The 16,825-nt window shown below is 38.1% G+C and overlaps 1 protein-coding gene across 3 annotated transcripts; it reads right to left on the bottom strand.

Annotated features, from left to right (window-relative positions):
• Positions 1-3,558: 3,558 nt before the first annotated feature.
• Positions 3,559-16,615, bottom strand: hmg20a (high mobility group 20A). Of its 3 annotated transcripts, none has more exons than XM_066669812.1 (9): positions 16,426-16,615; positions 14,778-14,863; positions 14,213-14,422; positions 11,852-11,984; positions 11,161-11,198; positions 10,555-10,630; positions 8,527-8,742; positions 5,735-5,867; positions 3,559-5,140 (listed from the first exon to the last, which is right to left on the bottom strand). In XM_066669812.1, the coding sequence occupies exons 2-9, from the start codon at positions 14,841-14,843 to the stop codon at positions 5,137-5,139; spliced, it is 876 nt and encodes a 291-aa protein (XP_066525909.1). In that variant the 5' UTR covers positions 14,844-14,863; positions 16,426-16,615; the 3' UTR covers positions 3,559-5,136. The 3 variants fall into 3 exon arrangements, with proteins under 3 accessions (XP_066525909.1, XP_066525908.1, XP_066525910.1); XM_066669811.1 differs by lacking the exon at positions 16,426-16,615 and adding an exon at positions 15,931-16,170; XM_066669813.1 differs by lacking the exons at positions 3,559-5,140; positions 16,426-16,615 and adding an exon at positions 15,931-16,174 and having other exon boundaries at positions 5,731-5,867.
• Positions 16,616-16,825: the final 210 nt, after the last annotated feature.

Genomic DNA, 16,825 nt, shown 5'->3' with positions numbered 1-16,825 from the left:
TGACCTCACTTGACCTTGACCTCACTAATGTTCCTAAGGCAAAATGCTATCAAATCTTCACATAAATGTTTCAATGTCAAGCCTTAGATCACTAATAATTTTAGTTTAAAAAAATCCTGAATAAGTGTGTCCACAAGTGTGCCTTTTGGCCATATAGTGAATGTGTATAAATCCATGTATCTATCAGAGTTGAGATGAGAGGGTGAACTTAATGAGAAATAAGGAAGTAAAGAAAGTATGGAGCTGACTATAGGCCTGTATAATGTTGTGACGAATACTGATCACCACAAGAGGTAGTAGTTCTGCTTCAGTCATCCATAACCGCTTATCCAATTTAGGGTCGCGGGGGGTCCAGAGCCTACCTGGAATCATCGGGCGCAAGGCGGGAATACACCCTGGAGGGGACACCAGTCCTTCACAGGGCAACACACACAGACACACACACATTCACACCTACGGACACTTTCGAGTCACCAATCCACCTGCAACGTGTGTTTTTGGACTGTGGGAGGAAACGGGACCACCCGGAGAACACACCAACTCCTCACAGACAGTCACCCGGAGCTGGAATCGAACGCACAACCTCCAGGTCCCTGGAGCTGTGTGACTGCGACACTACCTGCTGCGCCACCATGCCGCCCTGCTTCAGTCATGAAGCTGTAAAATCTTAGCAGCTGAGCTCATGAAACATCAAAGCATCTCTGTTAAAGATTCTCGAAACTTCTAACAAAGTTCAGGCATCAAAGATGCTCCACATAAAATATTAAAATGTAATGAGTCCTGACAAAGTAGTCTATATCGCAGCAGTGAGGGCATCTCTAATTTTTCTGCTTTGAGATGAATGAACTTAAGTTGTTCATTTGAAAAGTGCTGATTCGCCTCAGAGAACTCACAAAATGGCAGTGCAGCCTGGCTTAATAGCATTATGTTAATCATCTCTCTGCAGTCCTACATTGTCTGAATGTAATTTAATACGATGAAAGAGAAATGTTTATTCCACTGGTTAGTAAGCACACAGAGCAGTCAGAGCACGCCTGTGGAGTAAAAGGAAAGGGAAAAAATGAATCATTTATACAGAATAATTAAAGATATGCTTCAGTTCCTATCACATTGGTAGAGATGAAAACGTGCTGTTACCAAATATAACATGACTTCAGTTGGAGTGGTGAGTTTCCTTCTTTTAATTAAACATAATATGATCTGAATGAAGTAAAGGAGCGGGGTGAGTAATGTGTTAGGGGCTGTGTCTCCTGTGTGTAAGCTGAAGGTCAGGGTCAGGGTCAGGGTGGCAGGATGAGAGGGCAATGTTGTGAATTCTGACTCACCCATCCTCTTGACACCCTACCCATGGCTGAAAAAATATATTTACTGTCTAAATGAAAAATATCTAACTGCTCAATCCCAGACAATCAATAAGATTAATAATAAAATAGAAATGAGTTTTCCCTAATATGTGTTGGGTACGCTTTGCAAGTTTTGGTCTCACGTATAACCTTAGTTATAAAGAACTATTATCTCTTTACAGCGTCTTATATGTCTAGCCCTACTAGATAATAATAATAAGTTACACTTATATAGTGCCTTTCACAAACCCAAGGTCACTTTACAATGATTTGGGGCAGGGGGATGGATAGATGGACCAAATGGGAGGTTTGGCCAGTAAATATACACAATATTTAAAACCAGCACCACACACACTGCCATATCACTGTCACTCCTATATTAAGAATGTAATAATACAGTCCAATAATATCTGGTCAGGGGTGATCCTGTGGTTGTCTCATATAGAAAATACATAAAATCTTTTCTCCCACACACTTTATTTATTTTTTTGTTACTGTGCGCTTGTCTCAATGTGAGCTCCTGCCAAGACAAATTCTTTTTAATTGATGTCTTACTTACTCTAACAATATAAAGCTATTTTTATTCAAAAACTAATTTTGAAGCCCTGGGAAACAACCCCATTATCTCATCTCAGTGTCTCTCTTAAATGTCCATCTGCCTTTTTTCTTTCACTCTGGGAAGCCAGTGAAAGGAAGCACGAAGGCCATCCTGAGGGCACGGGGCGACAGAGCATGTGAGCTTGAGTTTGGACTCTCCCTCTATTCTTCTCTCTGGGCTCTTCCTAAAGAGGTGTGGAGAGGCTCTCGACTTCTCACAGCAGCAGATCCACATAAAACACAGAATTGACCAGCAGAAAGAGCTGCTTAAGTGATCTTACTTCTCCTCTGCTCAATGGACAGTGTGTAGAAATTGTCTGAAGACTGGGAGAAGAGTGAAGTTCACTGTGATACAAATTTGAATTTGATATTTGTACAATCTTTTCCCTTTACTCCAGTGTCACATTAGATACATGAAGATAAAAAGCTGATGTAGTTACCAGCTAATATCGGTTCATGCTAAATAATCAGACTAGACTCAAAGTATACTAAAATTAAAAATATTGTCTGTAAGATCTTAACTTGTGCAGGCAGCAGTCTGATATATTGTCAGAACACATAAAATAGCCTATTTGACATTACTTAACAGCTCAACAGATTTTGGCAAATACGTGATTTAGCACAGTGCTAATTGGTCGATAAAGCTTTAATGACTTGTTAGCTATATTAGCCTGGTAGCTCAAGAACTGAATTAAACAAGTTCTGATACCTGAGGTAAAAGAATACTTGAATGATTGATGACATTTGTAGAAGTAGTAGTTGCCCATAACTGAAAGTCATGGTTTCAGGCAAATTTGTGATACTGGCTACACTTGCATTATTTGTTAGCACTAAATGCAAAACTAAAAAACAAAAGTATAATTAGGACAGCAAACATGCATTGGGGGTGTGTCATGGTTGCCCAACAGGTAGCTTTGATATCACACAGCTCCAGGGCCCCACCTCATCGCTATCTGGGAGGGGTTTGGTGTGTTCTTCCTGAGTCTGCATGGGTTTCCTCCCACAGTCCAAACACAAATGGTGGTAGGTGGATTGGTTACTCAGAAGTGTCCATGGGTGTGTGTTTGTGTGTGATGCCCTGTACAGGGTATGCTCCTGCATCGCACCCAACGAATCCGGCTTTGACACTGAACAGAATGAAGCAGTTACAGAAAATGAATGAATGAACTTAAAATTGCACCCACTGATGGACTATATTTAAGGTAAAATGGAAAGTCTATGAATTGTTAATTTGGACAAACCATCACTTAAAAAGAAAGCATAGAGATAAACAAAGGCTCAGTGCCATTATCCATTCAACTCCTAAAAGTCAAAGTTGCACAGTACACACACACACACACAGCAGGAGGAAGAAGGGTCAAGATTAAGAGGATATGAGTTCATCTGAATCATGTGAAAGGGACTACAGCAGTGCCACACAGCAGTCATTATTGAAAGGAAGTCCTGCTGCTTGACAGGAAATGGCCATCATAAAGTAGAAACTTGTGTTGTAGCTGCTTTATTTACCACTTGTATATAAACATTCCTTGAGCAATTTTAGTTTAAAAAAAGTCAAACACTCAAAAATGATCACAAACTGATCAAGAAAGCAATTTTTATTTTATTTTTCTGAGAGTAGTGCTGTGTAGTGTATTGCAGCCAATTCCTGTTACTCCCCTAAAGCAGCACAGCAGCTAAAAGCCACAGTTCATCCTGAACATCTGTGTAAACTGGCAGGACTGCAGCTGCTCATGCCAACGTGATCAGATTGTCTTGTGACTTCTTGCCGCCCATAAAAACCTCTCTAGTACTGGTCCCATGCACAACAATACTATAATCCCAACACATTGCCATTTCACAGCCACTAACATCATGAAACTTTGTTCATATTAAAGTATCATATACAATAGGTTGAGCACTTAATATCTGTGATTTGGTGTGCACACAAAAATGCTGTGTTTCCTGTCCTCCAAAACATTTGATCAGCTCGTCAGAATGCAGTCATGAAGCAGAACAATTCTTGCTTGAGGTGGTTCAGTATATTTGAACTACTGCTTCTAAACTTTTCACTTCCCAGAGAAATTGGGCAGGTTTAAAATCCATCTGAAATGAAATGATCAGTTACCCCAGAGAGCGGAGAGCAGATCCTGCAGAGCATGCTGCATATGATGCTACACTACTGCAGAGGGTTCAAAGAGAGAGAAAGATCCATGCATCATCCTTATAGTACCAGATACACAACCCACATTCTGATGAAAAAAATAGCATAAGCATACATTTGAAATGCAATTTATTGGTCACTGCAGTTTTATTCTTTTTTGGGTTCTCTTTAATGCTGGCACAGAGAAGAGTGGCAGAGCACAAATACGCTAACTACAGCTTCAATCATTATCCTTTAACACAAATACAAAATGTCACTTTTTAACACAATTCAAATGAAATAAAAAGTATTTCTAAAATCTAAAATCTCCCTTAAAATATAGAAGTATTTAACATGCTGAAATGCTGAAGCACATTTTCTCCACAGCTACAGAAAATAATGAAAAGCAAGCAAGGTAACCATTAAGTGAATAAACAACGGCCAATTGTGAAACCAAAGGGAACAATGAACTTTGAAAAGATAAAAATAGCACTGTAGAAAAGACTAATTATTGACTTCTGAATAGACTATTGGTCTAAGGTTTTAGAACACCTCTAATTTTCCCATTTTAATTTATATTTGTGCAGTTTTTAATGCCCAGATGACCTGCAAATTAAATTAAAGAACTGCATAGGACAAATAAATGCTTAATAAAAAAAAATAAATAAATAAATGTGTGTCCTTATAACAGCCAAACTTCAGTCAATTTTTCTACAAATCTAGAAATTTAATCAAGTCCCAGCACAGATCCCACAAATGTTTTGCTCTTATTGGCTGTTTGCTTTCCCCACTGTCTTGGTCATCCCAAACAGCAAGATTTGGATTAAGCTTAGTTCTGGCCATTCCATGCCTGCAAACGAAGCCCAGGTTTTGCATGATCCTGCAAAATGCTCTGGTAGCCTTTTTGACTGAGAGTGTCATTCAATCGCTGACTAAAACTAGGTGTTCTAAAACCTCTGACCAGTCATGTATGTGTCTAGTAAAATAAGACTTAAAAATAGTTTAGGATGTGTGTCTTAAATAAAACAGCCTTCAGGGAAGCTCAGATTCCATCGTACTGTCATCAGAACTCCACAATTACCTGCAGAGAGACCATCACAGTGTGCATTAGGTAAATTTAAACCCATCTCAAATACCTTAATAAGTGATTCCAGCAATTAAAATAATAATAAAAAAAATCTTTAATTCTGTCATGATGATATATAAAGGATCTGTGCTTCATAATGCATTTTTGCATCACCACCTCAACTTAAACATAGAAGGACACTACAAACAGCCATAAAAATATAAGATGAAAGTTCTATCCTATATAATTTACAGGAGCATTAAATAAAATTAATTAGAATATGAGGTGTTGCTTTACCTGCAACATATTTTATTTGGTCAAATTGCACGTTTTTACTGTATCTGCCATAATTACACTGTGCATAGCACTAAACTCATGGGGGTAACAGGTAAGCAGGACTGGTTGTAGCATCCTTTATTGTATTAAGTTAAAAAGAATACCCTGCAGAATGTGGTATCTATTTGTTTAGAAATAGTTAAAATACAATTCCTGACAACTGAGAAACTAAATTATAAATTAACCTGGAAAAATGTAATGTACATTTAACAAAAAAAATAAAAATAAAAATGCACACACTAGAGGAGCTTCACTGTATTGAAAACATCTTACCTATCGAGGCGGTTGACCACATCCCGCACCACATTAATTAGGTGCTCGTGATCCTGAGGGTTGGAAACTACAATATTGTGTAGCTTTTTCATGTAGGAATCAATTGAGTCCAGACTAGCAATTTCTCCACTGCCTGCAAGAACACAGCACAAACACATGTGGGCGCTACAGACCATAATTTCCAGTGAACAGATATGTACACTGCTTCTCTGGTGTGCAGTGCAGTTATCTTACAGGAGCGGTTAACTAAAAAACTAAATTCACATGATTTTACATATAAAATCAGACAAGTTGTGTGTCTAAAATCATATTTTTTAAAATTGCTCTGGAGAATTTGTGTTGCAGTCTTCTATTAAGTTTTAGCTTCACAATCCTTATACTACTGGAGCACAATTGTACGTACTTTTAATTACTATGTTTGGGTATGGGCAAAATTGTGTACATTTGATTTTGCTGTTAATTACTAGGTTAAACGAAACAAAACAAGTTACTCCCTCATACCTCATGGGAAAATGTTTCATAGCATTACTGTTTGAAAGATATTTATTCGTTCAGTTTCCATAACCACTTCATCTTGGTCAGAGCTATGGCTATAATCTCACTAGTGGCAGCAGGGTGGTGCAGCAGGTAGTGTAGTAGTCACACAGCTCCAGGGACCTGGAGGTTGTGGGTTCTAGTCCCACTCCAGGTGACTGTCTGTGTGTCCGCATATGTTTCCTCCGTAGTGTCTGTAGGTGTGTGTCTGTGTGTGTGTTGCCCTGTGAAGGATTGGCACCTCCCCACCAGGGTGTGTTCCTGTCTTGCACCCAATGATTCCAGGTAGGCTCTGGACCCACTGCGACCCTGAACTGGATAAGTGGTTACAGATAATGAATGAATGAATGAATGAAATCTCACTATGAGGCTTTTGAGCTCCATTTCACAAATCAATGGTGCTATGTTACTATTATAATAAAAGAGAAAAATTAATACCTTTAACAGCTTTAATTATAAAGTAATACAAAATAAACATGTGAGAAGATAATATTCACAAAGCATTGATTGACCTAGGAGCAATGATGCATAAAACATCTTAGGAGAATACTGGCCTTATTTATTTTTTTGCTTATTTATTTATTTAAATCAAAATGTTTAAAAAATATAATAAAAAATAAATAAATAAATAAGAAGCTTATTTTTAAGTTTGGGAGCTTAAAGGAGCAAACTGTAGGATATTTACTGTACTTAGTCATAAACTGTCCATGGTGTGTGATCATAGATTAAGTTAACACTACTGCCTCTCACAGCATTGCTAAAGCAATATATTCTCTTTGAGAAGTGCCCAGTCCAAAGCGGAGCTCCTATGATCCTGCCCTCCGAGGTCCTGCCCTTTGTCCAATCATTTTACAGTCCACTGTGTGGCCAGGTCTACAAACAGTGTCTTGCAGCCATGAAATGACCAAGTGAACAGACTTAATGTTATATTTTACCAGACTCAAAAAGCCCCAGTGCCCTTCTAAAAATCTCCATGACCAGAGATGGAGTAAAATGAGAGGAAATACTGGCCCTGTGTTTGAAATGTGGAGGTAGTTTAGAAGCACTACAGAACAGAGCCAGAGCTGGCTAATTTTCTCCTGAACAGGTAACAGCAAATCATTTTTGAAAAAAAATGTAGAAGTACAGACATCTTTGTATAGATTAAAAGGAGTAAACGCCATAGGTTGTGTGTTTCATTTAAAGAAAGTGAGGCATAGTGACGTTTGAATGGTGTTAGGGCTGTGTTTTGTGTGTTTTATATAAAGAAGGTGAATAACAACATGATTGAAAAGTGTACATACCATTGTTTGTTTGTTTTAAACAAATTAAGGAGTAAGAATTTTGTTTGAAAAGCCTCGAATATTCACCTATTTAAGGTGGAATGGAGAAATCAAGCTTGCACATATACACACAGCAAATATAAGTGTTTCACTAGTAGGTTGATGATTTAGTGACAATGTACACTTGGTGGTGTGTTTTAAATGGATAAAATTGGAAATAAGAAGTAATTCAAAACAAGCTTTGTTTATAAAAACTAGCACTAGCTTTAGCTTCGCATTACTGTTTAATGTGGAATTGAGTATTCAATAAGAAGCTGGACAAAAACGCAAATAAAACTCTTAAACATTTAAGGTGAAACTAAATGCTTGAATACGAAAACTGTGAATAATTGGTTGAATAATACAATTGGTTTGTGTTTTAAATTGATAAAGTGGAATAACAATTGCTTCAAATGTTTCAAAAGCTAGAGCGCTAGTTTCAGCTCTTAAGGTGGACTTCAAGAACCAAGGACTCGTAAACGGACATGTAAGGTGGAATGAAATGTTTGACTATGAAAATTGTGGATAAGATCTGCTTCCTAAATGACATTAGTGGTGGAAAGGAAAACTGATAAGTAACACCAGCCTGGTCTAGTCTAAACATTTAAGGAGGAATTTGGACAGTGGCGGTCACATTTTCTGCTTAGATAGATGTTTTAATTATTATTATATTTTATTATACTCATCTCTTGCTTGTTCATTTAGTTTTCCTCAATCTGGCAACCTGGTCAAGTTTCAAGTCTGGGAGGAGGGGGAGGTCGCAGACAGCTCTCTCTTCACTGTTTTGAGACTGTATTATAATTCTGAATTTAACCACTTGGTGTCAGTATTACAGATTGCTCCTTTAATAATAAGTTACAGCATGAATATTAGGTGAATATTAATGTAATTAGTAACAGGACACTCTGTGTGTGTGTGTGGGGGGGGGGCTTCTGTGAGAAAGTGTGTGTGTCTTACCAGGTAGGGGCACACCGGCGAAACTGTGTGTTAGTGCAGAGCGAAGTGTGTCAAGGTGCTGCTGCAGCAGACTGTTGCGTGTACGCTCCTGCAGAACGTCTCCCTCTAACCTTTCTACTGCACTCCTCATGCTTTCAACATGCTTCTGCAGCGCTGCATTCCGCTCCTCATACTCCATATTGGTCTTGCGCAACTGTCGCAACTCAGCCTCACGCGCTGTGAACAACAGACAGATACACACACACACACACTAACTGTACCGAATATTAAGATATAGTGTGTGTCATTTCAAAATAGTTTGAAAATAAATAACTAATCCTAGAAACAAAGATGCTTTCATACTCTTAATTTATGAACATCTTGCCATCTAGTGTACACATAAAGGCAAAATTTAAAATTGTGGTCAAAATAAATATTTTTTTGTATAAAATTCAGATATTTCCTCTCCATTTGCTGCTCTCTGTGCTTTAAACCAGTCTAATGTGTTTATGAAGCTCCAGTGTCTGTAAATGAGTAAAAACCTCGGCCCGGTATGCTAGGCTCTCTCTCTCACTATCACTATTATGGCAGAGGCATTTGGACAACAGAGAGAACTCCAAATGTTGAAAAGCACAAAGTGAGATGAGAATATTTCTCTATTCCTGCTCAATAGGTTGACTGTTGACTTATTTTTGTTGTTTCGGATCAATTAACGTGGAAATGTCTCCAAACTCGGGAGACGACTAACGGCATTACCGAAAGTTAGAAAAAACTATACTACTTGAGTTACAAATGAGTTTCTTTGGTGGATCAAACAGTGAATAACAACTTCAATAACAAATACAGACTTCAGTCATGTACAACCAACAGTCGTTTTATTCCTCAAACACACTGTTCCACCTTAAATGATGTGGAGCTATTGAATGTAAACTAGATAAACTTGCATTTCCCCACAGTCGTAGACATTCCCTTTAAAACAACACCCTTAGGACAATTTCTGTCAGGGGTTCTTTAGTGTGACCTACAAGTAACCACATGCAAAATGAAACAAACACCATAATACAGCTATTGTTTTTCTACATAATTAATGTTTTATGCATCTTGGTAAAAATATCTTGGGGGCAGGGATTAATATATTGAGCACTTCTGATGAAAAATCAGCCATTTCTACTTTTCAGGAGCATACATTTATTTTTAAAATATGACTTAATAAACAAAAAGGATATACTTTAGTAGCTGCTTTATTTTAAATAGAGGACATAAAAAAATGTAAATAACATAAACATAAATAGTTTTTTGTTGGGAGAGCTCAATTTATTTCAGTCAATAAATAATATTTAGTAAACAGCCAAAAGCTGTCACCAAGGTCTGTGTTGCAAGGCACCTGTGGATTCCAAAGTCTTCAAAATATACGAACTGTTTGAGAAAAAACATCTTGGCTTCGTTACCAAGGCAAAAAATCAAAGCTTTGTCTTCTGGAAAATGCAAATATAAGTATAAACAGGACAGGCAGGAGGTTTCCCCGAAAAGGATCTTATGATTGTTTTCTATAACATTTTTAATGTTTGTTCTTACAGGTTTGGTGTGTCTTCTGTTAATTATGATTATATTCTGTAATGTATGCCTTTAATGTACTGTTGAGCTGTTCTGTCACTTCAATCTGTTTGCTGCTTTGTCTGCCAATGTAAATGCATATCATCTATAAATCAAAAGATATACATAAATAACTTTGGTACTGCTGTTTAATATGCAAGGCATCTTGTCGAATTGGGTTCTGATTTATGAAAAAACTACTAGTACGCAATCAGTGTAAAAGGAGAACTTCAGAGTCAGTTGAGGTGATTAGGAAAATTTTCATCATCTAGGCTGTGGATAACCACAAGCAAAACAGCATCAGGGTTGCTAGGGCAGACAGGAACTTTGCATTATTGACACAGCATAAATATCTAATAAGAGACTGGAATAGTGACACAACCCTTCCAGCTGGCAAAATCTCTGCATTCAACAAAAAGCGGCAGGACTATGACAGGATTCTGGACCTTTGCTTACCTTTGCTATGGTTGAGGAATTCCTCAGTAAAGATAGGAATATCAAACACAGAGCGATCCTTTATCACTCCATCATTCTGACAGATGGAAGAGAGGTGTGTGAGAGACAAGAGAGAAAAACAAAGACATAAATATTCAGGAAAATCTCTCGTACATCAAATCCTATTTGTAGTGCGCAATGTTACATTTCTGTAACAATGTAACATTCTGCAACGTTTCTGTAGAGCCATCGCTGACTGAGCACACAGAAAAAAGTTTTTAATCCTTACAGCCCCTGGCACTGATGGAGACACACACACCTAATTGTTTCTGTCTAAAAACCCCAATGCTTCGTGCACTTGCGAATTTAAAGGACTGTAATTTCATTAAGCCCTGACACTGCACAGTCCCATTAAGTCTCAAGCAGCTGGTAGCTAAGCTTGGTAATGACATCATTTAATTTTCTTTAGCTAAATGAGAACAGAGCACAAGCATTCACTTCTACAGCAACAGGTTCGGTTCTGGGTGTCAGAACTGAATACATTTGGGGTTGGTGTGAAATGAACAACAAGAAAGGATGAGAAAAGGTGACTTTTACTTAAAGACAAAGTGCTGTTGTTTCTCTTACCTCATGAAGAGCTTCCCTGGCTGACTGTCGGTTCACATCTGTTAAAGAGAAAAAGAGCTTAAGAACAGTAGCAGCTGATTAATGTTTCCTGTCTGAAGCCTTGCTTCGATCTTGAACTGATAAGAGACCAAAGCATGTGAACAGCTTATCTGGCCTCTGCACTGGAGGGCATTTCTAAAGCAGTAATGTGATACAGAAAAAAATGGATCTGCCTTATCAGTAGATTTTGAAGATTTAATCTGTCACTCCTAAGACCCTTATAAATAATATAGTTTTATTTTAGTCAGTTTTTAGGGAGAAACCTGAAGTTTATGTTAGTGTGATTCTCCAATGCAATTCATTTTTAGAAAATAACAGCAGTTGTGGTGTGAAGGGAAAGAAAAAAATGATTATGAACATAAACATGAAATCAGGTGACACACACTGGTCAACATATTCAATTAAATCGACTTAATCCATAGTTTTACTGTCTAAGCATTTCTGAACATTGAAAGCATGTCCTTGCTTTTCTACCAAATTTGATTTCCGCACAGATATTCTTGTTTGTTTTATATCCATTTCTTTCATTTTGCTTTCAGTTGCTAAATATTCAAACAGCACCTTGTTTCACCAAGGAAGGTTTCTTCTACCACCTGGTGGGGAAAAACTAAATTTTTCATTTGGCAAGAGTTTGGAGTTTCATTGTCTGTACCTCCTCTGTGTCTTTTTCCCTTCTGTTTCTCCTGCACCTTTCTGGTGAAGTGTTTATAGGCCTCCGTCTGCTGATACTTCTCCAACTCCTTCATGTAGCGCTCTTTATCTTTCTCAGCCTCTTCTAAATAACGCTGCGAGAATAGAAATAGAGTGCAATTTCAGATTAGGCTTTTTGAGGGGTATTCAGAGCTTTATTAAAAACTAGATGGTCTTCTACTTTTGAGAGTTTGAGACAGAGAAGCAGAAATGTGTGTAAGAGCGCTCTGAAAAGGTACATAGCACTTAAAACAAGCAAGAATACAACTAGCATCAGTGTGACATAAAAAAAAAGAAGAGGATATCATTTGTAATTACTTTTTCTATTGCTTTATCAACAAGAACAAAGAGAACCTAGGCAAGCCTAATTTAGCAGGACCACTATTACCCATATGCCCATTGTCACATGGTTTTTCTGGCATTTCAAAAACAGGAAATCCCAAAATACATACCCTTGTCATTGAAAAGTCTGGAGAAGCTTTGGTGCTTCATATCAATGTCTTTTTTTGCAGTAATAACAAATAATAACAAACTATAAAAACAGTTTATACTGTCAGCTGCTGACAGTGTGTGTATGATTGTGGAAAGCCTGTTATTTTCTGTTCATACAAAACTACAAAACTGGAAGCATTGTTGAGATGATATTAAAACAAGTCATTTCCCAGAAAGCAACAAGTTAACATTTAAGTTTTTGAACATTTCTAAAACCAAGCACCTTAACATTTTATAAACCAAGTAATCTACACTTGATAACGGAGCAGGCATCACTGGAACTAGATATTTATTACTTATTACATTTCTATAAGGGTCTGACTGATAAAACTGTGCTGTAATAAATTCACAGCCTCGTTTATTTTGAGTAACACCTCACTCCGGTTTTCTGACTTTAATAATCTGGAGATTTGACCCGTTTACGTGTAAAGTTAAACAAAAAGCTGTGCAGAAGTAAATTAATCATCAGAAAGCCAGTAGCGGTGAGATTTGTCCCTGTATTCGTGTAGAATTTGTGTAATTTGCAGGGACAGACAAGATGACTTTCTGTTTGTTAAGTATAGAGTAGAAAACAAAAGGCTGGGTCACAGAAACATTCTCCAAACATAAAGAGACTCTGATAAATATAACCTTAACAATGTTTAACACATTTCTGTTCGAGGCTCCAGTAAAACACTGAGCTGCACCGCGGTGGATGGTGGACCTACAGCACTGAAGCGGAGCGAGTGTGTCCCAATTCAACTCTCAATTCTCTGAACCCTTGAACATGCCTTTTTGAGGTCCCAAAAAGAGTACCTGTCCAGGGAAAATAGGACATTTGGCTCCAAATTTAGTTTACGAACTGGAATATGAAATATCACTGAATGAACAACAGACGGCGTAGTAGTGCCACGTTAAGTGCTCTCTGTGAAATACGGCTGAATTACAACATCAGATATCAGTCATTCAGTCAGTAAGCGGAAATGCCTCTTCTAGGCTGGCTCGGCAAAAATATATTGATTATAAATACAGATCAGGGCTAAACAATGAACTGCTTGTTTATGACTATAGTGATATTAGCCCATGTTATTGTTTGCAGCTCTAATGTAAACGAACAGGAGAAACTGTTAAATTAATCTCACACACAGCTCTCTTCCTTGTGCTGGAGAGGGTCTCATAACAGTCAGAAGCACAGAAGCCCACCACCTCCGTGCATCAAGGGCATAAAGCATTCCGCAGTGCAGCATAATAAAAAAAATTTAAATCAGCACCCCTGCCCTAGGATCTAATGTTAAACTGTTAGAATGTGAGTCTGTAATGCGTTTCTCTGCCCTTCTATCTGAATCTGAGTGAGTTATTCATACACAGATCATATACAAACTTCAATAATCATCTTATTTCAGTCCTATTTTGTTTAAGTGTATAAGAGACTACAGACACAAGACATTCTTTTCCCTATGCTTACAGAGTAAATTATTTGATCCCGCTGTCTCTGTACTCTAAGAGTGCAACCGATTTTTGGAGGATAATATTCATCGTGATAAATAGAGCTCCGTTTACAAATTTTGCACAGATACATGGGTCAAGGATCCATATGATGTAACTTCTCAACAAGGACTAATTGTTTTGATAAGAAGTATAAAACTATTTAAGCATCACAGTTCTAGTTCTTATTTTTGAACTTTATTAATGAGTATGTCCCCAATATGGCAGCTAATGTTCTGTGACGTCAGCTGCAACACATAAACAGCAAAATTCTGTAGCCATCCTACTAGGAATTTCTTTGTTTATGCTGCCTACTCCAAGCTGTTACTTTCTATTATTAAAAAAACAGAAAAGAAAAGAAGGAGACCTGTTTCTCATCAGGAGGTAGTTTGCTCCACTCATTGCCAAGCATCCTGGTAATCTCTGGGAAGGGAACATCTGGCCTCTCTGCCCGAAGCTGCTCCCGTCTGTCATTCATAAATCGCACATATCCTGTTAATGGTGCTTTGGGGGCATTGCTATCCTTTAAAGGCTTCTTCCTCTTTCTCCCTTTCGTCCAGTTTGTCCTGCGTGGCTTCTACAGGGCCAGAAATAGAGAGATAGTCAAGAAAATTCATAAATACAAACTGCAATTCAAATAATTATAGGAGCAATATATATTTATTTTACCACCAATAAGCAAGAAACAATATATATTAATTATATTATATTATTTCCTCTGTTCAATGTTCGATTTCAGTATACTCTCTACACATCATGTCATTTACATTTTTTTAGATGCCTTTAAATCACAGTGTGTAAACTTGAAATGAACTGCGTCAGAATTAGTTTAGAAATAGACTGAGAACTGGCTGGTTTGGTGAGTATGAGAGTTCAAAAAGCATTCAAAAAAACAAACAAATATGAATATATAAAAAAGGGGCACGTGATACCTCTTCTCCATTCCTCTGGCTGCTGTTATCTGTGTTTGCCCCAGGTGATGCACTCTGCTCTTCCATAACCTCAAATTCTTCTTACACTGAAGTGAACCACAGAACACACACACACACACACACACACACTTTATTTGGCATGTTTTATCAAGATGTGGGGGTTACCCCATTGAGGCAAAGTCTCTAACTGTTATAGGTAAACACCTCATGAACTGGTTTGTTCCTTACTCACAGTTAACTAAATACTCCTCTCCATTTCAGTGCTTTGTATCATAACAGTGTGTGCCCAGGTTTTCTCACCAAATCATGATTGTTTTCAACAATCAGATCTAGGGTTCTTTGGCTGTAAGATTTGTATACGGGGGATAATCTGTGAGATGCAGACTCTGCCTTATTGGGTTAAATTTCCACACTTAAAATTTAAGACAGTGTTAGACACAAAGTAGACAATATAAACTACAAGTAAATATCATCAGGTCAAATTTAAATCTTTTGACATCCAAAAACTTTTTTTTTTTCAAACTGTGATATTAATCTAAAAACGTTTAATATTTCTGATCTAATAGTACTGAGGGTCATTGCTCTAAAGGTATCTCTCTTGACACAAACCCTACTTTGTGTAATACTGACAGGATTTATGGGTTAGCTGTTTTTCATACTGAACAGGCTTTAAGTCGAACGTATGTCTCTAAACCTGGGGGTTAAGCTTATGTCACAAATTAGACAACTAAATGCCAAATTTTCTCATGTTGAGGACCGTAAAACAGGTCCCTCGGCTCTGTTCAATTGATTTGAGGCTAAACGGAGAAATCCTGCTGTATGGAAATCTCCCAAGCCTCCAGCGTTGCGTTATTGTTATCAACACATAAAGACACTAGAGAGGAGGGTCAGGTTAGAGACAGATGAATTCACACGATGGAGCCTCACGGTGTCATTTACAGTGGTAAGAGTCAGTACGCTCTACATTTTAAAGCTGTGATTCATAACCTTTTCTTTAAACGAAGAGACTCGCAGAGCTGAGTGACTCTTAACAACTGGGCGTTGATCACAATCACAACAAACCAAAACACGAGTCGATATCCTCCGAGAAAATAGCTGAGAGCGACTGAGAGAGACAGACGAACCGAGAGGGATAATGTAAGAGCACACTGACCTGGAGTTTGACAGAAACCGAGCGTTTGAGAGGATCTGGTGAAAAGAACAGCACCAACCAAAACAATGCAGACAGCCGCACACGTGTGTCGTCACCACACCGCGACCAGTCTCCGTAGCGGAGTGGTGCTGAGGTCGATGGTGCTGTGAACACCACGAGTCCAGTCAGTCACTGCACGGCAACCGCCCGGTTGTAATGTTTACATTATACACTTTGTAGAGATCTCGAAATATTTGAGTCTGGAAACGTGAGTGTGCGACTAACGACGCAGAGACTATTGCAGACTACAGTCCGTCGGGACTATTTTATTTAATTTGGCGGAAGGAACTCTGTCCAGTTCTTCAAGAAAAAAAGGATCAATCCGCGGACTGAAGAAGGAAGCGTTAGCGCCGCCTCACGACCACGGAGTAACACCACAGCCGTGGGAGAAAGTCCCAAACTTCAACATAAACATGAGTTCCAGTACAAATACTAATATTGTCGCCGGGTCCTCACCTTAGGTCAGAGTCTGTGAGGAGTTTGGTGTGTTCTCCCCATGAGTCTATGTGACATGGGTTGCATCCTGGTGTCATCCAGTAAGTTCTAAGACTTATAAATTCCAATCAGTGACTGCTGTAATTAATTTCCAGCTCTACTCTATAACTGACTGTTCTAAATCAGACTTTTAAAAGTAAAACTGACGAACTGTCTCATGTTTAGGAAATCACAAAGACGTGTCTAAACCCTTTGCTAAATGTCTTCAAAAGCAAACCTGCCCTCTAGTGGTTGTTTTTGATAATGCTCTGATACCCTGACAGTCCTATTCTAACTATTTTCACCAACTCAGTAACGTCTACAGTAATGGGGAACTGTAGTTCTCTCTGTTTTGTTTACGTTCAGTAGCTCTGTGCCATTT

The sequence above is a fragment of the Hoplias malabaricus genome, chromosome 4 (genome assembly GCF_029633855.1).
Source record: "Hoplias malabaricus isolate fHopMal1 chromosome 4, fHopMal1.hap1, whole genome shotgun sequence".
NCBI classification, from domain to species: domain Eukaryota; kingdom Metazoa; phylum Chordata; class Actinopteri; order Characiformes; family Erythrinidae; genus Hoplias; species Hoplias malabaricus.
The sequence above is the reverse complement of the archived record's forward strand: the minus strand, read 5'-3'. Positions and strand labels throughout refer to the sequence as shown.